At 42.0% G+C, this 23,491-nt stretch overlaps 1 protein-coding gene across 1 annotated transcript in view; it reads left to right on the top strand.

The window, feature by feature from the left end:
• The window catches only part of Dnah7 (dynein, axonemal, heavy chain 7), a 305,586-nt gene that overhangs the window by 275,116 nt on the left and 6,979 nt on the right, over nucleotides 1-23,491 (top strand). The window contains 3 exon segments of the mRNA NM_001419550.1: nucleotides 6,176-6,328; nucleotides 7,830-8,007; nucleotides 10,956-11,059. Coding sequence (NP_001406479.1) covers nucleotides 6,176-6,328; nucleotides 7,830-8,007; nucleotides 10,956-11,059 — 435 coding nt within the window.

Here is a 23,491-nt window from a genome sequence, read left to right as displayed (position 1 = left end):
GCAAATTCATCTGGAATAACAAAAAACCCAGGATAGCTAAAGCTATCCTCAACAATGAAAGGACTTCAGGGGGAATCACTATCCCTGAACTCAAGCAGTATTACAGAGCAACAGTGATAAAAACTGCATGGTATTGGTACAGAGACAGACAGATAGACCAATGGAATAGAATTGAAGACCCAGAAATGAACCCACACACATATGGTCACTTGATTTTTGACAAAGGAGCCAAAACCATCCAAAAAGATAGCATTTTCAGCAAATGGTGCTGGTTCAACTGGAGGGTAACATGTAGAAGAATGCAGATCGATCCATGCTTATCACCCTGTACAAAGCTTAAGTCCAAGTGGATCAAGGACCTCCACATCAAAGCAGACACACTCAAACTAATAGAAGAAAAACTAGGGAAGCATCTGGAACACATGGGCACTGGAAAAAATTTCCTGAACAAAACACCAATGGCTTATGCTCTAAGATCAAGAATTGACAAATGGGATCTCATAAAACTGCAAAGCTTCTGTAAGGCAAAGGACACTGTGGTTAGGACAAAACGGCAACCAACAGATTGGGAAAAGATCTTTACCAATCCTACAACAGATAGAGGCCTTATATCCAAAATATACAAAGAACTCAAGAAGTTAGACCACAGGGAAACAAATAACCCTATTAAAAAATGGGGTTCAGAGCTAAACAAAGAATTCACAGCTGAGGAATGCCGAATGGCTGAGAAACACCTAAAGAAATGTTCAACATCTTTAGTCATAAGGGAAATGCAAATCAAAACAACCCTGAGATTTCACCTCACACCAGTGAGAATGGCTAAGATCAAAAACTCAGGTGACAGCAGATGCTGGCGAGGATGTGGAGAAAGAGGAACACTCCTCCATTGTTGGTGGGATTGCAAACTGGTACAACCATTCTGGAAATCAGTCTGGAGGATCCTCAGAAAATTCGACATTGAACTGCCTGAGGATCCAACTATACCTCTCTTGGGCATATACCCAAAAGATGCCCCAACATATAAAAAAGACACGTGCTCCACTATGTTCATTGCAGCCTTATTTATAATAGCCAGAAGCTGGAAAGAACCCAGATGCCCTTCAACAGAGGAATGGATACAGAAAATGTGGTACATCTACACAATGGAATATTACTCAGCTATCAAAAACAACGACTTTATGAAATTCGTAGGCAAATGGCTGGAACTGGAAAATATCATCCTGAGTGAGCTAACCCAAACACAGAAAGACATACATGGTATGCACTCACTGATAAGTGGCTATTAGCCCAAATGCTTGAATTATCCTAAATGCCTAGAACAAATGAAACTCAAGACAGATGATCAAAATGTGAATGGTTCACTCCTTCTTTAAAAGGGGAACAAGAATACCCTTGGCAGGGAAGAGAGAGGCAAAGATTAAAACAGAGACTGAAGGAACACCCATTCAGAGTCTGCCCCACATGCATATACAGCCATCCAATTAGACAAGATGGATGAAGCAAAGAAGTGCAGACCAACAGGAGCCGGATGTAGATCGCTCCTGAGAGACACAGCCAGAATACAGCAAATACAGAGGTGAATACCAGCAGCAAACCACTGAACTGAGAATAGGACCCCCGTTGAAGGAATCAGAGAAAGAACTGGAAGAGCTTGAAGGGGCTCGAGACCCCATATGTACAACAATGCCAAGCAACCAGAGCTTCCAGGGACTAAGCCACTACCTAAAGACTATACATGGACTGACCCTGGACTCTGACCTCATAGGTAGCAATGAATATCCTAGTAAGAGCACCAGTGGAAGGGGAAGCCCTGGGTCCTGCTAAGACTGAACCCCCAGTGAACTAGACTGTTGGGGGGAGGGGGACAATGAGGGGAGGGTGGGGAGGGGAACACCGATAAGAAAGGGGAGGGGGGAGGGGGATGTTTGCCCGGAAACTGGGAAAGGGAATAACACTCGAAATGTATATAAGAAATACTCAAGTTAATAAAAAAAAATGAAATATCCTTCATCCTGATATATGCCCTGCATGTGAGGGCACAACACAGGAGAGTCAAATGCTACATTATTTAATAGCAAACAATGTAAATTAAGTATTATCTGATAGTTGTTACAGTAAGCACAGGGAGATGTCCATGGAGTGAGGAAGACAGACAGAGCCGCTGGTGTATGGTGCCAGGATAAACTAGTAAATAACGCTGAATAGCTGGGTATGCTGTCACTCAACTTGGTATTTTAGAAATGGGCATCAACTGAGCAAGGCTATATCTACCCGAAGTTGACACATTCTCTTTCCCACCCTTCTCCTTACGTTGGCTCTCTCCTTTCCTCTTTCATAGAAGCATACATGCAAACATTTAATGAATTATTTGAAATTAACTTGTTTACATGGTATCACTTTTCTCTTAACAACTCATGATACACTTCCTAACAACAAAGACATGATTTTACGAAGTATAGTGTAATTATCCCACTTGTGATAGTTTTAATTTACCATTGTAAAGAACGAGCAGGCAAAGTCCCAGCACTGTCAGTGGTCCCCACAGTGTGACCTTCAGGTCCAGGCCACAGCAGGGCCAAGTTTCCACCTGTGTTCAGGAGTCTCTTTTCAGCAACAGTTCTCAGCGTTCTCTCACTTTAGTGACGTTTAGTGACTCTCTTTTAAGAACCCAGTCCCTGTTTTTTAAATGAGATGTTATATTGCAGTATTTTCATAGGTTGAGTATTAAATGAAAGGAATTTTTTGACAGAATTTATGGAATTCGGTTAGCAGTATACTCCAGGAAAATCATACTACTTTGCTTAGGTTTGATTTTAAATCATTTAATTGAGATAGATTAAAAATAAGTAAATTATTTCTCTTAAACAAGGAAGAGGATGTCTTATAAGTTCAATGCCAGAAAAAAGAAATATAAAACATAGGCAGCAGGGAGGGGAAGAGTGGGGCACGGAAGGACTGAACAACCCATTTATAAAATGGCCCAGTGGTGTTCTGAACCCTGAGTCTGATGAAGGTGCCATTCATTATGCAAGTTCATACGGAGGCTCTGGAAGCATTCACCATGTAGCAGCAGCACAAGTCTATAAGAGAAAGGCATTATCACAGTGCAGTCTGTGATTATAGTGTAATTAACCTAGAAATGAATAACCAAAAACTAATGTGCAATTTCCATATAAGTTCAACAGCAATGTACTACCTAGAGAAAAAAATCAGTGAAAATTTAAATGTAAAGAGCCCACCAATTGGTTATCCAATACCAAATGGTTATCCTGAAAACATATGCACAAGTAACATCATACAGACATGTTGTTTTTGGGAATATATATGTATATAAATATGAGTATATACTCGTAACCATATATAATGTAAAAAGAGGCCATTAATTTGAAAGAGTGAAGAGGGATATATAGGAGGGTTTAGAGGGAGGAGAGAGAAGGGAGAAATTATGCATTAAAAACAAATATGGAAAAATTAAGCATAATTTCCATTAAATCATAATGAACCAACAACAGAACACATATATCTATCTCTCTGAAAAGAAAAAACTACATGAATTTAGTGAAATACACAATAAACATCTAATAGAAGTACTGAAAGCCACAGTCATTATCTTAAAAATTCAACAGAAATGACCAAGAAAATGGGGAAAGAACAAGACTCTAAGTTACTGTTCTTATAGGTTGAGCATATCTGATATAAAGTGTTCCAAACTCCCAACTGCAGAAGTGGCCCTACACATGGAAAATTACATATTAGCCCTAACAGTCAAAATGTAGGAACACTGAAAATGTTATGTGAAAATACCTCTAGCTATTATATAAGGCCTATATTGAATATAAATAATATTTTGCTTAGATTTGAGCCTTACCCCAATATCTTATTAGATACATACAAAAATTCCCAAATCTGAAATATTTTAAAAATTTAGGTAAGGAAATCTTTACTTGTGATGAATAGGTGGGCAGGAGAGCACAGTAGGTCTGAGGTGTGTAGCAGGAATAGTCTATCCCAGTGAGTTAACAGGAGAGGTTACCAAAATGACACAAGGAATGCCTATCTGTTGGCCTCTTTGTGTTTAAGAACTGAATGCTGAGCTGAAGACCACTGTTGGAAGCCTCCTGTACCGTGTTTCTACACAATGTCTAGTTGTCTGCTCTTTCTGGGACTAGGACATGAGCAGAGGACAGTGTAATGACCCCGATGACGGTTGGCCATGGTCCTCACTGCGGCATGCTCTTAGCTGGATTGTTGGGCAAAAACCAGCATCGGCATCAGGTGTTTCTCCTGACTTAGCTCTTTCTGCTTCTTACCTAGAAGATCAAAAGTAGCTTCAAATATTGGGGGACCTGAAAAGAAAAGAGGCCTAGGGGTCTGTGCTTCCAAGCCAGCGTTCATTTAATGTTTGGTTCCAGTATGAGAACTGACCTCAGCTCCACAAGCTGTCCTTGTTTGGGAAGTGTTGGCAATTGTTTTTGGTTTTGTTTTGTTGTTGTTGTTGTTGTTGTTGTTGATGTTTATTTGTTGGGATTCCCAGGTTACATTCAAGGCTGAGGGTATGCTGCTTTGAGGAAGATACCTAAGAATTTACTTTGTAAACTAGGTTTTAAATTTCTTTTCTTTTAGCACAGCCATCTTCCCTGACTTGTAGAAGCATCGAGAGGCAGACGGCGTGTAGAGCAGCATAGCACTTGCTTAGCATGTGCAAACCTCAGTACTGCGATTAAAGTACTGAAAAAACCCCAGCGCTGCGTTGGCAATTAGGGGTGCCTTTGAGCTCCCACACTCTGTGGTCATGACTCCTTTCTCTGTTTCTGTTTGGACTTTCTAGACTTATGCCTTAAAACAGGCAGAGTCCTGAATCTCTGCTGTTTCACTGGAGTGTGGGGGAGGGTGTCATCAAAAAGGCAAATAAAATATGTTCATTTAATCCAGAGAATTTACTCTAAAATCTTCAAGTTAGTTCTACTTTTTTTTTAAAGCAGAAATGTCTAATAAAATGTGGCCCAAATGCAAGATCAAAAAGTAAATAAACATTAACTTAAAAATTAAACTTTATTGGTAACAAAAAATGGACTGATTGTTTCAAGTTACTTTTTGCTAAATTTTCTAAGGCAAGGATTTGAAAAGCCTCAGGGCTTCAGCATCCACACATGGGGGTTATGTAAAACATAACAAGGGTAACTGAATTTCAGACTGCTTTGACTTTCTAGTTTTATATCTGTCACTGTGACTTGGGGCTTCCCCTTCCACTGGTGCTCTTACTAGGCTATTCATTGCTACCTATGAGGTTGGAGCCCAGGGTCAGTCCATGTATAGTCTTTGGGTAGTGGCTTAGTCCCTGGAAGCTCTGGTTGGTTGGCATTGTTGTTCATATGGGGTCTCAAGCCCCTTCAAGCTCTTTCAGTCCTTTCTCTGATTCCTTCAAAGGGGGTCCCGTTCTCAGTTCAGGGGTAGGGTGGTAATGGGGGTAGGATGGGGAGGGGAAGCCCATATAGAAGGGGAGGTTGAGGGGTTAGGGGGATGTTGGCCCGGAAACCGGGAAGGGGAATAACAATCAAAATGTAAATAAGAAATAAGAAATACTCAAGTTAATAAAGATTTAAAAAAAAGAAATAGGACTTCATATAGCATGGTGGTGTTTGACACATAATGTATTACAATAAAAACTTCACTTGATCCTGATTAAAAAAAAAAGAATCTAGGCTAAGGACCTATACTAACTTGCCTTTAATGGGCAGGTAAATTGAATGAAAAGTAGACTGTGATCCAGTAGCTATGGAATAGCTGTGTATTGGTTAAGATTTTTCCATGGGGGCTGGAGAGATGGCTCAGTGGTTAAGAGCACCAACTGCTCTTCCAGAGGTCCTGAGTTCAAATCCCAGCAACCACATGGTGGCTCACAACCATCTGTAATGGAATCTGATGCCCTTTTCTGGTGTGTCAGAAGACAGCTATAGTGTACTCATATAAATCTTTAAAAAAAAAGATTTTTCCACTAAAATTTGGCTAGAGAAACCATTACTATTTTTCTAAGGAAGGTTTGAAAAGCTCTATGCCTTCTTTACAAATTCAAACAAACCTTCCTTTTGTTAACAAAGACAATGTGAAGAAAGCTTTAAAAGATCAGCCTCCATGGCCAAGTCGACTGTCTGTCATGTTTTCTGTTGTGTTTCAGGGACTCGTTGTGATGTCTACAGAGCTGGAGGAAGTGGTCAGCAGCATCCTGAATGTCAAAATTCCAGGGATGTGGATGGGTAAATCCTACCCCAGCTTGAAGCCACTTGGCAGCTATGTGAATGACTTCCTCGCAAGACTAAAATTCCTGCAGGTGAATTTTTCCATATGCACACTGCTGTCCAACTAACTCCCTCTGGCTTCACTTTCTTCACTAGAATGCTGAATGTGCAGAGAATGGTACTGCACAGTCCTGAGTATTCAAGGCACAAATGACCTCTATTCAATAACATATCATATATATATATATATATATGAATTATATATAGACAGAATATATTCTATATTCTGCATCTTAAGTAGGAAGATTTGTGAAGTTTGACATTCAAGTAGATGACAGCCTTTAGAGAGAGAGACTTCCAGCATGCTGACTCTCCATGAACTATTTAGCATTACATAGAGCTCAGTAGCAGATCATCTTAGAAAGCCAGACAAGCTTGTAAAGAGGGGAGCTCTTTCTTCATTGCCCAACTTCACTGCCCAGCAACCAACTAGCTCTGCCTTCTCAGTCCAAAACAGCAATGACCTCCCTTCATGGTTATTTTTCCTAAGTATGTTGAGTGGGTAGAATCCTTACTCCTAGTTATCTGCCAATTGATGCTTCACTGTACAGAAAAAGCAATTAATTACATAGATGTGTATGACATGAACCTATGGGGAAGTCTGACATGGTGGTTCATATTGAAATCTTACCATTTGAGGCAGGAAGATCACTCTCAAGTTAAAGACCAACTTATATTACTATCTGGGCTATACAGTAAATTCCAGGCCAGGTACAATCTTTAAACAAACAAAACAAAAACATTGAGGAATTTCCTGCAGGAATAAACTAGACAGTTCCCCTTCCATAGTACAGCCTCCCTGAAGTACCACGAGAGTCAGATACTAAAGGACCAGGGTGGCTCTTGGGAACTGAGGTTGAACTGTGGGCTCTTCTTGAGTAAAGGATCTGAATTCATTTTTCCAGAAAGGCTTCTGTAATTTGCTATTCAGTCATTGGTTGTTCAGCAGCTCATCATCAAAACCTGTGAAATAAATACAGAATTAAAGGGTGGTTAAATTTCTAAATACCATAAACATTCACTACCCTGCTTGCTCGTGTTCTCTTATATACTGTGTTTCTGTTGTAAAATGTTGAATTTCATACTATTTTAGTAAAGTAGGAAGAAAAACTTCCAAGAAAATATTCTACTAGGTAATGGCTAATTAATTAGAAAAATGGTGTGAATATTATCATATGACCAGACTTTATGGAGATCTATCCTTCTGTGTAGCAGGACATGGTTTCAAACAACGTGTAGCATGTTTACAGTAGTATGTAGGGTTTCTGGAGAAACCACTGGATATGCATAACACAGACATCTATATTTCATGTATTTCACGCATTATAATTCCCAAGCTAGTGTAATGGAGCTAATGTTGAGTCAGAACCAAATACTTCCATTTTCAAACTTAAGAGTATGCCTGGATGTTCATCGAATCTCATTTGCTAGTTTGCTTTAAAAGTAATAGTCATGTTTGGAGATCCATTTCATCGATATTGCATTGGAAACTTATAACTAATGCTATATCACTTTTGTCTGGATCCACTATAGCAATGGTATGAGGTTGGTCCTCCTCCAGTCTTCTGGCTTTCTGGCTTCTTCTTCACACAAGCCTTCCTGACTGGTGCACAGCAGAACTATGCAAGAAAATTCACGATTCCAATTGATCTTCTTGGGTTTGACTATGAAGTGATGGATGACAAGGAATATAAAAATGCTCCTGAGGATGGTAAGTGCAGCGGCAGGGTGAGCTGGGTTGTGTCTGTGCACCAGACAAAAGCAGGGCACCTTTGCTTATCTTCTCAGCCTGTCAACAAGTAATCATGTACGTAATACCCTGAAACAAACCATGAAGCATAGAACGAAGAACGCAAATAGATGGACGTAGGTAAAAGGTGCACTTCTCTGCACCTCCAAAATTGAGTAAATTAGAAATCATGCGTACTTAGATAAAAGAATTATCATATGTCAGATTAGCAGCACACAGGCTAATCATCTATAACCTTTGTTGGCCTTGGGGAATCAAGAGAAAAGAGTCTTTTAAAAACCATACCTTTTGAGGACCAGGCACCTCCTGTGTTTACCGGGAGTCCCATACCCGCGGATCCCGGCCCGCAGCAGCTCTCTGCTCCCAGACCCCGAGGGAGAGAGACCTCACCGCCTGGTCAGGTGGGCACTCCTGAGGCTACAGAGCGGAAGACACCACCAACACTGACCACCCCTGCCCACATCCCTGGCCCAGGAGGAAACTGTATAAGGCCTCTGGGTTCCCGTGGGGGAGGGCCCAGGAGCGGCAGGACCCCTGTGCCTGAGACACCGCCAGAACCTGAAGGAACAGACCAGATAAACAGTTCTCTGCACCCAAATCCCATGGGAGGGAGAGTTAAACCTTCAGAGAGGCAGACATGCCTGGGAAACCAGAAGAGACTGCTCTCTGCACACACATCTCGGACGCCAGAGGAAAACACCAAACGCCATCTGGAACCCTGGTGCACTGAAGCTCTGGGAAACGGCAGCGCATATCTCCCTGGTTGCTGCCGCCGCAGAGAGCTCGTGGGCAGCACCCTGAGACCGAACTTGAGCCTCGGGAACACAGGTAAGAACAACTTTTCTGTTGCAAGTGACCTGCCTGGTGAACTCAAGACACAGGCCCACAGGAACAGCTGAAGACCTGTTGAGAGGAAAAACTACACGCCCGAAAGCAGAACATTCTATCCTCATAACAGGCTGGAAGAAAATAGGAAAACAGGTCTACAGCACTCCTTATATCCAAAATATACAAAGAACTCAAGAAGTTAGACCGCAGGGAAACAAATAACCCTATTAAAAATGGGGTTCAGAGCTAAACAAAGAATTCACAGCTGAGGAATGCCGAATGGCTGAGAAACACCTAAAGAAATGTTCAACATCTTTAGTCATAAGGGAAATGCAAATCAAAACAACCCTGAGATTTCACCTCACACCAGTGAGAATGGCTAAGATCAAAAACTCAGGTGACAGCAGATGCTGGCGAGGATGTGGAGAAAGAGGAACACTCCTCCATTGTTGGTGGGGTTGCAGACTGATACAACCATTCTGGAAATCAGTCTGGAGGTTCCTCAGAAAATTGGACATTGAACTGCCTGAGGATCCAGCTATACCTTTCTTGGGCATATACCCAAAAGATGCCTCAACATATAAAAAAAGACACGTGCTCCACTATGTTCATCGCAGCCTTATTTATAACAGCCAGAAGCTGGAAAGAACCCAGATGCCCTTCAACAGAGGAATGGATACAGAAAATGTGGTTCATCTACACAATGGACTATTACTCAGCTATCAAAAACAATGACTTTATGAAATTCGTAGGCAAATGGTTGGAACTGGAAAATATCATCCTGAGTGAGGCAACCCAATCACAGAAAGACAAACATGGTATGCACTCATTGATAAGTGGCTATTAGCCCAAATGCTTGAATTACCCTAGATGCCTAGAACACATGAAACTCAAGACGGATGATCAAAATGTGAATGCTTCACTCCTTCTTTAAAAGGGGAACAAGAATACCCTTGGCAGGGAATAGAGAGGCAAAGATTAAAACAGAGACTGAAGGAACACCTTCAGAGCCTGCCCCACATGTGGCCCATACATATACAGCTACCCAAATAGACAAGATGGATGAAGCAAAGAAGTGCAGGCTGACAGGAGCAGGATGTAGATCGCTCCTGAGAGACACAGCCAGAATACAGCAAATACAGAGGCGAATGCCAGCAGCAAACTACTGAACTGAGAATAGGACCCCCGTTGAAGGAATCAGAGAAAGAACTGGAAGAACTTGAAGGGGCTCGAGACCCCATATGTACAACAATACCAAGCAACCAGAGCTTCCAGGGACTAAGCCACTACCTAAAGACTATACATGGACTGACCTTGTACTCTGACCTCATAGGTAGCAATGTATATCCTAGTAAGAGCACCAGTGGAAGGGGAAGCCCTGGGTCCTGCTAAGACTGAACCCCCAGTGAACTAGACTGTTGGGGGGAGGGCGGCAATGGGGGCAGGGTGGGGAGGGGAACATCCATAAGTAAGGGGAGGGGGGAGGGGAAGTTTGCCCGGAAACCGGGAAAGGGAATAACACTCGAAATGTATATAAGAAATACTCGGGGCTGGGGATTTAGCTCAGTGGTAGATCACTTACCTAGGAAGCGCAAGGCCCTGGGTTCGGTCCCCAGCTCCGAAAAAAAGAACCAAAAAAAAAAAAAAAAAGAAATACTCAAGTTAATAAAAAAAAAACCCATACCTTTTCAAATCCCTGTTATTTGTATTCTCTACTGTTATATATTTCATTATATTTCATTCTGATACTTACAGCTAATGATAATGTGTGTGTGTGTGAACGAAAGAGACAGGGACACAGAAAGAGATGAAGAGAGGGAGAGACAGACAGAAGAAGCTGTTGGAAGCTTATTTACTGGTTAGAGTCCTCGATTCTAGGCGCATTACCCACAGTTCTTATTATCTAAATTGCTGCTTACATCTAGGTGACTCAGTAATTTATTGAGAGCACTGAATAGTGGAAAGGGAGGCAGAGAGGAGGGGAACCTGAGAAGCTATGGCTGGCATTCTGTTGGCCTGCTCTCCCCAGGCAGCAATCTCACATGCATCTTTGAATGCTAATTTCTTTCTTTGTTATTTAGGTGTTTACATTCATGGATTGTTTTTGGATGGAGCTTCCTGGAACAGGAAGACCAAGAAACTTGCAGAATCACATCCTAAAGTTCTCTATGACACAGTCCCTGTGGTTAGTATTTATTAAGTATTATGTGCACACGGGCCTGCCTATAGATATATGCACATTCAGTCTTTTCTTCTTGTTCATGGTAACTTAAACTATAAATTTGTTCCCAATGCTGAATTACTGAATATATTTGTTCTTTTAAAAAAATTTTTATTGGATATTTTTTATTTGCATTTCAAATATTATCCCCTTTCCCGGTTTCCTGTCCATAAAGACCCTATCCCATCCCCTTTCCCCTCCCTATTTGGGGGAATACCCTCATAGGGTCCCCCACCACCCACCCCTTCCCACCTCCCTACCCTGACATTTCCCTACACTGGGGGTTCCAGCCTTGGCAAGACCAAGGACTTCTCCTTCCATTGGTGCCCAACAAGTCCGTCCTCTGCTACATATGCAGCTGGAGTCATGGGTCAGTCCATGTATACTCTTTAGGTAGTGGTTTAGTCCCTGGGAGCTCTGGTTGGTTGGTATTGTTGTTTTTATGGGGTTTCAAACCCCTTCAGCTCCTTCAATCCTTTCTCCTCTAATGGGGACCCCGTTCTTAGTTCAATGGTTTGCTGCTAGCAAACCCCTGTATTTGTTATGCTCTGGCAGAGCCTCTCAGGAGACAGCTATATCAGGCTCCTATCAGCATGCACTTCTTAGCATCAGCAATATTGCCTGGGTTTGGTGGCTGTATGTATATGGGCTGGATCCCCAGGTGGGGCAGGTTCTGAATGGCCATTCCTTCAGTCTCTGCTCCAAACTTTGTCCCCTTAACTCCTCCTTTGAATATTTTTGTTCCTCCTTTTAAGAAGGACTGAAGCATCTGCACTTTGGTCATCCTTCTTGAGCTTCATGTGGTCTGTGGATTACATCTTAGATAATTCAAGCTTTTGGGCTAGTATCCGCTTATCAGTGAGTGCACACCACACATTTTTTTTTGTGTTTGGGTTACCTCACTCAGGCTGATATTTTTGAGTTCCATCCATTTGCCTAAGAATTTCATGAAGTCGGTGAAGGGGCTTGTGGCCCCATAAGAACGACAATGCCAACCAACCAACCAGAACCTCCAGAGACTAAACCACTACCGAAAGACTGACCCTGGGCTCCAACTGCATAGGAGAGGAGAATACCCCTTGTTGGGGCACCAGTGAAAGGGGAAGCCCTTGGTCCTGCCAAGGTTGGACCCCCAGTGTAGGGGATTGTTGGGAGGGGCGCTAATGGGGGATGGATGGGGAGGGGAACACCCCAATAGAAGGTGAGGGGGAGGAGTTAGGGGGCTGATGGACAGGAAACTGGGAAAGGAAATAACATTTGAAATGTAAATAAGAATTACCCAATTAACTAAAAATGGGAGAAAAAAAGAAGTATATTTAGGCATTATAAAAAAGTAAAAGAATTTCATGAAGTCATTGTTTTTGATAGCTGAGTAGTACTTCATTGTGTAAATGTACCACATTTTCTGTATCCATTCCTCTGTTGAAGGGCATCTGGGTTCTTTCCAGCTTCTGGCTATTATAAATAAGGCTGCTATGAACATTGTGGAGCATGTGTCTTTGTTATATGTTGGGGTATCTTTTGGGTGCATGCCCAGGAGTGGTTTAGCTGAGTTCTCAGGTAATACTGTGTGCGATTTTATGAGTAACCACCAGATTGATTTCCAGTACCAGCTTGCAACCCACGAACAATGGAGCAGTGCTCCTCTCTCTCCATATCCTTGCCATCATCTGTTGTCTCATGAGTTTTTTTTTCCACCTTTATTAAATTGGGTATTTCTTATTTACATTTCAAATGTTATTCCCTTTCCTGGTTTCCAGGCCAACATCCACCTAACCCCTTCCCCTCCCCTTCTATATTGGTATTCCCCTCCCCATCCTCCCCCCATTGCCGCCCTCCCCCCAACAGTCTAGTTCACTGGGGGTTCAGTCATGGCAGGACCAAGGGCTTCCCCTTCCACTGGTGCCCTTAATAGGCTATTCATTGCTACCTATGAGGTTGGAGTCCAGGGTCAGTCCATGTATAGTCTTTGGGTAGTGGCTTAGTCCCTGGAAGCTCAGGTTGGTTGGAATTGTTGTTCATATGGGGTCTCGAGCCCCTTCAAGCTCTTTCACTCCTTTCTCTGATTCCTTCAAAGGGGGTCCCATTCTCAGTTCAGTGGTTTAATGATGGTATTCTCCTATGTATTTGCTGTATTCTGGCTGTGTCTCTCAGGAGAGATCTACATCTGGTTCCTGTCAGCCTACACTTCTTTGCTTCATCCATCTTATCTAGTTTGGTGGCTATATATGTATGGGCCACATGTGGGGCAGGCTCTGAATGGGTGTTCCTTCAGCCTCTGTTCTAAACTTTGCTGCCCTGTTCCCTGCCAAGGGTATTCTTGTTCCCCTTTTAAAGAAGGAGTGAAGCATCTGCATTTTGGTCATCCTTCTTGAGTTTCATGTGTTCTGTGCATCTAGGGTAATTCGAGCATTTGGGCTAATATCCACATATTAATGAGTACATACCATATGTGTTGTTCTGTGATTGGGTTACCTCACTCAGGATGATATTTTCCAGTTCCATCCATTTGCCTATGAATTTCATAAAATCATTGTTTTTGATAGCTGAGTAGTATTCCATTGTGTAGATGTACCTCATTTTCTGTATCCATTTCTGTTGAAGGGCATCTGGGTTCTTTCCAGCTTCTGGCTATTATAAATAAGGCTGCTATGAACATAGTGGAGCACGTGTCTTTGTTATATGTTGGAGCATCTTTTGGGTATATGCCCAAGAGAACTGCTGGATCCTCAGACAGTTCAATGTCCAATTTTCTGAGGAACCTCCAGACTGATTTCCAGAATGGTTGTACCAGTCTGCAATCCCACCAACAATGGAAGAGTGTTCCTCTTTCTCTACATCCTTGCCAGCATGTGCTGTTGCCGGAGTTTTTGATCTTAGCCATTCTGACTGGTGTGAGGTGGAATATCAGGGTTGTTTTGATTTGCATTTCCCTTGTGATTAAAGATGTTGAACATTTCTTTAGGTGCTTCTCAGCCATTTGACGTTCCTCAGCTGTGAATTCTTTGTTTAGCTCTGCACCCCATTTTTATTAGGGTTATTGGAATCTCTGGGGTCTAATTTCTTGAGTTCTTTGTATATATTGGATATTAGCCCTCTATTAGATGGAGGATTGGTAAAGATCTTTTCCCAACCTGTTGGTTGCCATTTTGTCCTCATGACAGTGTTGTTTGCCTTACAGAATCTTTGCAATTTTATGAGGTCCCATTTGTCGATTCTTGATCTTAGAGCATAAGCCATTGGTGTTCTGTTCAGAAAAATTTTTCCAGTGCCCATGTATTCGAGGCTTTTCCCCACTTTTTCTTCTATTAGTTTGAGTATATCTGGTTTTATGTAGAAGTCCTTGATCCACTTGGACTTGAGCTTTGTACAGGGCGATAAGAATCGATCGATCTAGACCCCGTGAGAGAGAGACCCAACCGCCTGGTCAGGTGGGCACTCCTGAGGATGCAGAGCGGAAGAGACCACCAACACTGCCCACCCCTGCCCACATCCCTTGCCCAAGAGGAAACTGTATAAGGCCTCTGGGCTCCCGTGGGGGAGGGCCCAGGAGCGGCAGGACCCCTGCCTGAGACACCGCTGGAACCTGAAGGAAACAGACCGGATAAACAGTTCTCTGCACCCAAATCCCAGGGGAGGGAGAGCTAAACCTTCAGAGGGGCAGACAAGCCTGGGAAACCAGAAGAGACTGCTCTCTGCACACACATCTCAGACGCCAGAGGAAAACACCAAAGGCCATCTGGAACCCTGATGCACTGAAGCTCCCGGAAGGGGTGGCACATATCTTCCTGGTTGCTGCCGCTGCAGAGAGCCCGTGGGCAGCACCCCACGAGCGAACTTGAGCCTCGGGACCACAGGTAAGACCAACTTTTCTGCTGCAAGAAAGCTGCCTGGTGAGCTCGGGACACACGGAGGCAGAATTCCTCTAGGACCGGGCACGTCCTGTGTTTACCAGAAGTCCCACACCCGAGGATCCCGGCATGCAGCAGCTCTCTGATCCCAGACCCCGTGAGAGAGAGACCCAACCGCCTGGTCAGGTGGGCACTCCTGAGGATGCAGAGCGGAAGAGACCACCAACACTGCCCACCCCTGCCCACATCCCTGGCCCAAGAGGAAACTGTATAAGGCCTCTGGGCTCCCGTGGGGGAGGGCCCAGGAGCGGCAGGACCCCTGCCTGAGACACCGCCGGAACCTGAAGGAAACAGACCGGATAAACAGTTCTCTGCACCCAAATCCCGTGGGAGGGAGAGCTAAACCTTCAGAGAGGCAGACAAGCCTGGGAAACCAGAAGAGACTGCTCTCTGCACACACATCTCGGACACCAGAGGAAAACACCAAAGGCCATCTGGAACCCTGATGCACTGAAGCTCCCGGCAGGGGCGGCGCATATCTTCCTGGTTGCTGCCGCCGCAGAGAGCCCGAGGGCAGCACCCGCGAGCGAACTTGACCCTCAGGACCACAGGTAAGACCAACTTTTCTGCTGCAAGTGAACTGCCTGGTGAAATCAAGACACAGGCCCACAGGAACAGCTGAAGACCTGTAGAGAGGAAAAACTACATGCCCGAAAGCAGAACACTCTGTCCCCATAACTGACTGAAAGAGAGGAAAACAGGTCTACAGCACTCCTGACACACAAGCTTATAGGACAGTGTAGCCACTGTCAGAAATAGCAGAACAAAGTAACACTAGAGATAATCTGATGGCTAGAGGCAAGCGCAGGGACCCAAGCAACAGAAAGCTAGACTACATGGCATCATCGGAACCCAATTCTCCCACCAAAACAAACATGGAATATCCAAACACACCAGAAAAGCAAGACCTAGTTTCAAAATCATATTTGATCATGATGCTGGAGGACATCAAGAAAGACGTGAAGAACTCCCTTAGAGAACAAGTAGAAGCCTACAGAGAGGAATCGCAAAAATGGCTGAAAGAATTCCAGGAAATCGTAAATAAACAAGTAGAAGCCCATAGAGAGGAGTCACAAAAATCCCTGAAAGAATTCCAGGAAAACACAATCAAACAGTTGAAGGAATTAAAAATGGAAATAGAAGCAATCAAGAAAGAACACATGGAAACAACCCTGGATAGAGAAAACCAAAAGAAGAGACAAGGTGCTGTAGATACAAGCTTCACCAACAGAATACAAGAGATGGAAGAGAGAATCTCAGGAGCAGAAGATTCCATAGAAATCATTGATTCAACTGTCAAAGATAATGTAAAGCAGAAAAAGCTACTGGTCCAAAACATACAGGAAATCCAGGACTCAATGAGAAGAACAAACCTAAGGATAACAGGTATAGAAGAGAGTGAAGACTCCCAGCTCAAAGGACCAGTAAATATCTTCAACAAAATCATAGAAGAAAACTTCCCTAACCTAAAAAAAGAGATACCCATAGACATACAAGAAGCCTACAGAACTCCAAATAGATTGGACCAGAAAGGAAACACCTCCCGTCACATAATAGTCAAAACACCAAACGCACAAAATAAAGAAAGAATATTAAAAGCAGTAAGGGAAAAAGGTCAAGTAACATATAAAGGGAGACCAGTCAGAATCACACCAGATTTCTCGCCAGAAACTATGAAGGCCAGAAGATCCTGGACTGATGTCATACAGACCCTAAGAGAACACAAATGCCAGCCCAGGTTACTGTATCCTGCAAAACTCTCAATTAACATAGATGGAGAAACCAAGATATTCCATGACAAAACCAAATTTACACAATATCTTTCTACAAATCCAGCACTACAAAGGATAATAAATGATAAAGCCCAACATAAGGAGGCAAGCTATACCCTAGAAGAAGCAAGAAACTAATCATCTTGGCAACAAAACAAAGAGAATGAAAGCACACAAACATAACCTCACATCCAAATATGAATATAACGGGAAGCAATAATCACTATTCCTTAATATCTCTCTACATCAATGGCCTCAACTCCCCAATAAAAAGGCATAGATTAACAAACTGGATACACAACGAGGACCCTGCATTCTGCTGCCTACAGGAAACACACCTCAGAGACAAAGACAGACACTACCTCAGAGTGAAAGGCTGGAAAACAACGTTCCAAGCAAATGGTCAGAAGAAGCAAGCTGGAGTAGCCATTCTAATATCAAATAAAATCAATTTTCAACTAAAATTCATCAAAAAAGATAAGGAAGGAAACTTCATATTCATCAAAGGAAAAATCCACCAAGATGAACTCTCAATCCTAAATATCAATGCCCCAAATACAAGGGCACCTACATATGTAAAAGAAACCTTACTAAAGCTCAAAACACACATTGCACCTCACACAATAATAGTGGGAGATTTCAACACCCCACTCTCATCAATGGACAGATCATGGAAACAGAAATTAAACAGAGATGTAGACAGACTAAGAGAAGTCATGAGCCAAATGAACTTAACGGATATTTATAGAACATTCTATCCTAAAGCAAAAGGATATACCTTCTTCTCAGCTCCTCATGGTACTTTCTCCAAAATTGACCATATAATTGGTCAAAAAACAGGTCTCAACAGGTACAGAAAGATAGAAATAATCCCATGCGTGCTATCAGACCACCACGGCCTAAAACTGGTCTTCAATAACAATAAGGGAAGAATGCCCACATATACGTGGAAATTGAACAATGCTCTACTCAATGATAACCTGGTCAAGGAAGAAAGAAAGAAAGAAATTAAAAACTTTTTAGAATTTAATGAAAATGAAGATACAACATACTCAAACTTATGGGACACAATGAAAGCTGTGCTAAGAGGAAAACTCATAGCGCTGAGTGCCTGCAGAAAGAAACAGGAAAGAGCATATGTCAGCAGCTTGACAGCACACCTAAAAGCTCTAGAACAAAAAGAAGCAAATACACCCAGGAGGAGTAGAAGGCAGGAAATAATCAAACTCAGAGCTGAAATCAACCAAGTAGAAACAAAAAGGACCATAGAAAGAATCAACAGAACCAAAAGTTGGTTCTTTGAGAAAATCAACAAGATAGATAAACCCTTAGCCAGACTAACGAGAGGACACAGAGAGTGTGTCCAAATTAACAAAATCAGAAATGAAAAGGGAGACATAACTACAGATTCCGAGGAAATTCAAAAAATCATCAGATCTTACTATAAAAGCCTATATTCAACAAAACTTGAAAATCTGCAGGAAATGGACAATTTCCTAGACAGATACCAGGTACCGAAGTTAAATCAGGAACAGATAAACCAGTTAAACAACCCCATAACTCCTAAGGAAATAGAAGCAGTCATTCAAGTTCTCCCAACCAAAAAGAGCCCAGGTCCAGACGGCTTTTAGTGCAGAATTCTATCAAACCTTCATAGAATACCTCATACCAATATTATCCAAACTATTCCACGAAATTGAAACGGATGGATCACTCCCGAATTCCTTCTATGAAGCCACAATTACTCTTATACCTAAACCACACAAAGACCCAACAAAGAAAGAGAACTTCAGACCAATTTCCCTTATGAATGTCGACGCAAAAATACTCAATAAAATTCGGGCAAACCGAATCCAAGAGCACATCAGAACAATCATCCACCATGACCAAGTAGGCTTCATCCTAGGCATGCAGGGATGGTTTAATATACGGAAAACCATCAACGTGATCCATTATATAAACAAACTGAAAGAACAAACCAACAAAACAAAAGAACATGATCATTTCATTAGATGCTGAGAAAGCATTTGACAAAATTCAACACCCCTTCATGATAAAAGTCCTGGAAAGAATAGGAATTCAAGGCCCATACCTAAACATAGTAAAAGCCATATACAGCAAAACAGTTGCTAACATTAAACTAAATGGAGAGAAACTTGAAGCAATCCCACTAAAATCAGGGACTAGACAAGGCTGCCCACTCTCTCCCTACTTATTCAATATAGTTCTTGAAGTTCTAGCCAGAGCAGTCCGACAACAAAAGGAGATCAAGGGGATACAGATCGGAAAAGAAGAAGTCAAGATATCACTATTTGCAGATGATATGATAGTATATTTAAGTGATCCCAAAAATTCCACCAGAGAACTACTAAAGCTGATAAACAACTTCAGCAAAGTGGCTGGGTATAAAATTAACTCAAATAAATCAGTAGCCTTCCTCTACACAAAAGAGAAACAAGCCGAGAAAGAAATTAGGGAAATGACACCCTTCATAATAGACCCAAATAATATAAAGTACCTCGGTGTGACTTTAACCAAGCAAGTAAAAGATCTGTACAATAAGAACTTCAAGACACTGAAGAAAGAAATTGAAGAAGACCTCAGAAGATGGAAAGATCTCCCATGCTCATGGATTGGCAGGATTAATTTAGTAAAAATGGCCATTTTACCAAAAGCGATCTACAGATTCAATGCAATCCCCATCAAAATACCAATCCAATTCTTCAAAGAGTTAGACAGAACAATTTGCAAATTCATCTGGAATAACAAAAAACCCAGGATAGCTAAAACTATCCTCAACAATAAAAGGACTTCAGGGGGAATCACTGTCCCTGAACTCAAGCAGTATTACAGAACAATAGTGATAAAAACTGCATGGTATTGGTACAGAGACAGACAGATAGACCAATGGAATAGAATTGAAGACCCAGAAATGAACCCACACACCTATGGTCACTTGATTTTTGACAAAGGAGCCAAAACCATCCAATGAAAAAAAGATAGCATTTCCAGCAAATGGTGCTGGTTCAACTGGAGGTCAACATGTAGAAGAATGCAGATCGATCCATGCTTATCACCCTGTACAAAGCTTAATTCCAAGTGGATCAAGGACCTCCACATCAAACCAGACACACTCAAACTAATAGAAGAAAAAACTAGGGAAGCATCTGGAACACATGGGCACTGGAAAAAATTTCCTGAACAAAACACCAATGGCTTATGCTCTAAGATCAAGAATCGACAAATGGGATCTCATAAAACTGCAAAGCTTCTGTAAGGCAAAGGACACTGTGGTTAGGACAAAAGGGCAACCAACAGATTGGGAAAAGATCTTTACCAATCCTACAACAGATAGAGGCCTTATATCCAAAATATACAAAGAACTCAAGAAGTTAGACCGCAGGGAGACAAATAACCCTATTAAAAAATGGGGCTCAGAGCTAAACAAAGAATTCACAGCTGAGGAATGCCAAATGGCTGAGAAACACCTAAAGAAATGTTCAACATCTTTAGTCATAAGGGAAATGCAAATCAAAACAACCCTGAGATTTCACCTCACACCAGTGAGAATGGCTAAGATCAAAAACTCAGGTGACAGCAGATGCTGGCGAGGATGTGGAGAAAGAGGAACACTCCTCCATTCTTGGTGGGATTGCCATTCTGGTAATCAGTCTGGAGGTTTCTCAGAAAATTGGACATTGAACTGCCTGAGGATCCAGCTCTACCACTCTTGGGCATATACCCAAAAGATGCCTCAACATATAAAAGAGACACGTGCTCCACTATGTTCATCGCAGCCTTATTTATAATAGCCAGAAACTGGAAAGAACCCAGATGCCCTTCAACAGAGGAATGGATACAGAAAATGTGGTACATCTACACAATGGAATATTACTCAGCTATCAAAAACGAGTTTATGAAATTTGTAGGCAAATGGTTGGAACTGGAAAATATCATCCTGAGTGAGCTAACCCAATCACAGAAAGACATACATGGTATGCACTCATTGATAAGTCGCTATTAGCCCAAATGCTTGAATTGCCCTAGATGCACAGAACACATGAAACTCAAGACGGATGACCAAAATACGAATGCTTCACTTCTTCTTTAAAAGGGGAACAAGAATACCCTTGGGAGGGAATAGGGAGGCAAAGTTTAGAACAGAGGCAGAAGGAACACCCATTCAGAGCCTGCCCCACATGTGGCCCATACATATACAGCCACCAAGCTAGATAAGATGGATGAAGCAAAGAAGTGCAGACTGACAGGAGCCGGATGTAGATCGCTCCTGAGAGACACAGCCAGAATACAGCAAATACAGAGGCGAATGCCAGCAGTAAACCACTGAACTGAGAATAGGATGCCCGTTGAAGGAATCAGAGAAAGAACTGGAAGAGCTTGAAGGGGCTCGAGACCCCATATGTACAACAATGCCAAGCAACCAGAGCTTCCAGGGACTAAGCCACTACCTAAAGACTATACATGGACTGACCCTGGACTCTGACCTCATAGGTAGAAATGAATATCCTAGTGAGAGCACCAGTGGAAGGGGAAGCCCTGGGTCCTGCTAAGACTGAACCCCCAGTGAACTAGACTGGTGGGGGGAGGGCGGCAATGGGGGGAGGGTCGGGAGGGGAACACCCATAAGGAAGTGGAGGGGGGAGGAGGATGTTTGCCCGGAAACTGGGAAAGGGAATAACACTCGAAATGTATATAAGAAATACTCAAGTTAATAAAAAAAAAAAAGAAATGATCAAGTTAATAAAAAAAAAAAAGAATCAATCGATCTGCATTCTTCTACATGCTGACCTCCAGTTGAACCAGCACCATTTTCTGAAAATGCTATCTTTTTTCCATTGGATGGTTTTGGCTTCTTTGTCAAAGATCAAATGACCATAGGTTGTGTGGGTTCATTTCTGGGTCTTCAATTCTATTCCATTGGTCTGTCTCTGTACCGATTCCATACTGTTTTTATCACTATTGCTCTGTAATACACTTTGAGGTCAGGGATGCTGATTCCCCAGAAGTTCTTTTATTGTTGAAAAGAGTTTGGAATTTTGATGAGGATTCATTGTATCTGTAGTTTGCTTTTGGCAAAATGGCCATTTTTACAATATTAATCCTGTCAATCCATGAGCATGGGAGATCTTTCCATTTTCTGAGATCTTAAATTTCTGTCTTCAGTACTTGAAGTTCTTGTCATACAGATCTTTTGCTTGCTTGGTTAGAGTCACACCAAGGTATTTTGTATTACTTGTGACTGTTGTGAAGGGTGTCATTTCCGTAATTTCTTTCTCAGCCTGTTTATCCTTTGAGGAAAGGAAGGCTACTGATTTCTTTGAGTTAATTTTATACCCAGCCACCTTGCTGAAGTTGTTTATCAGCCTTAGTAGTTCTCTGGTGGAATTTTTGGGGTCACTTAGGTAAACCGTCATATCATCTGCAAATAGTGATATTTTGACTTCCTTCCAAATTTGTAACCCTTTGACTTCCTTTTGTTGTCTGATTGCTCTGGCTTGGACTTTGAGTACTATATTGAATAAGTAGGGAGAGAGTGGGCAGCCTTGTCTAGTCCCTGAATTTAGTGGGATTGTTTCAAGTTTCTCTCCATTTAGTTTGATGTTGGCTACTGGTTTGCTGTATATGGCTTTTACTATATTTAGTTATGGGCCTTGAATTCCTGATCTTTCTAAGATTTTTAACATGAAGGAGTGTTGAATTTTGTCAAATGCTTTCTTGGCAGCTAGATTGAGGTTCTATGGAATCAGCATTTTTGTTAGTTGATTGATAGGTACTGTTGTACTGTTTCTGTTTAAAGAAAACTTATTTAGTATCCATTATCTCACAGTCAGTGGCACTGTGATTCTTGCTGGATAAATCTCATCCCTCAGCCTTCTTACACACAGGAACACTGGACTGTACTGCAGACTTTAGCATGTAAGTTATTTTAAATAATGGAGTGACAAACAAACAGAGACTGTTAACAGCTGAGCATAAAATAGACCATGAAGAGTACAGTTGTTTACAGTTACAAGAGCTGAAAGTCAGAAAGCAGGACCTCCTAGACTCCACCTATAGACACAAGGATGACTGTGATGAAGACAATTCAAATTCCAGTCAGTTGACGACCGTAAACACACTGCCAGGGTGGTTATTGGATGAAAAATGAATTTTGATGTTTCATGAAAACTGCAATTAAAGAATTAATGAATGGTGAGGAGCAGTGCCATATAATGTTTCTGTGTGTAACTACATCATGATAAAATAGGTTTTTATATCATCTGAAGGGTGCAATCAGGATGGTATGATAAAACAAAGATTATTAAGTAATATGAATTGTAGAATTCTGTATGAAGCTTAGAGACAGGTGAAAACTCACCATAGCAGCTATAACGGTGGCGGGGGAGTGGGGGCGAAGGCTGGTCCAAAACTAGGACTTTCATCTACATACCAAATGGCAGAGAAGGTTTAGGATTGGACACTCCAAAAGTGAGATAAGCATTTGCCATTTCAGGAACTGGCAAGGTTGCAGTTCCTTCCCTTTCTGAGGGCATCCTTAATTAGCTTGTAGGAGTAGAGGGAGGGAGTGCATTTACATATGCTAATTATTCTGTTCAACAAAGAAGTCAATGAGAAATAAACATTCTCATGAGAAAAAAATCCATTCTTTCCTTAAAATAAAGTACATTGCTCATTTATGGTTTTTAAGTTGC

The sequence above is a fragment of the Rattus norvegicus genome, chromosome 9 (genome assembly GCF_021556685.1).
Source record: "Rattus norvegicus strain SHRSP/BbbUtx chromosome 9, alternate assembly SHRSP_T2T, whole genome shotgun sequence".
Lineage (NCBI taxonomy): Eukaryota > Metazoa > Chordata > Mammalia > Rodentia > Muridae > Rattus > Rattus norvegicus.
The sequence above is the reverse complement of the archived record's forward strand: the minus strand, read 5'-3'. Positions and strand labels throughout refer to the sequence as shown.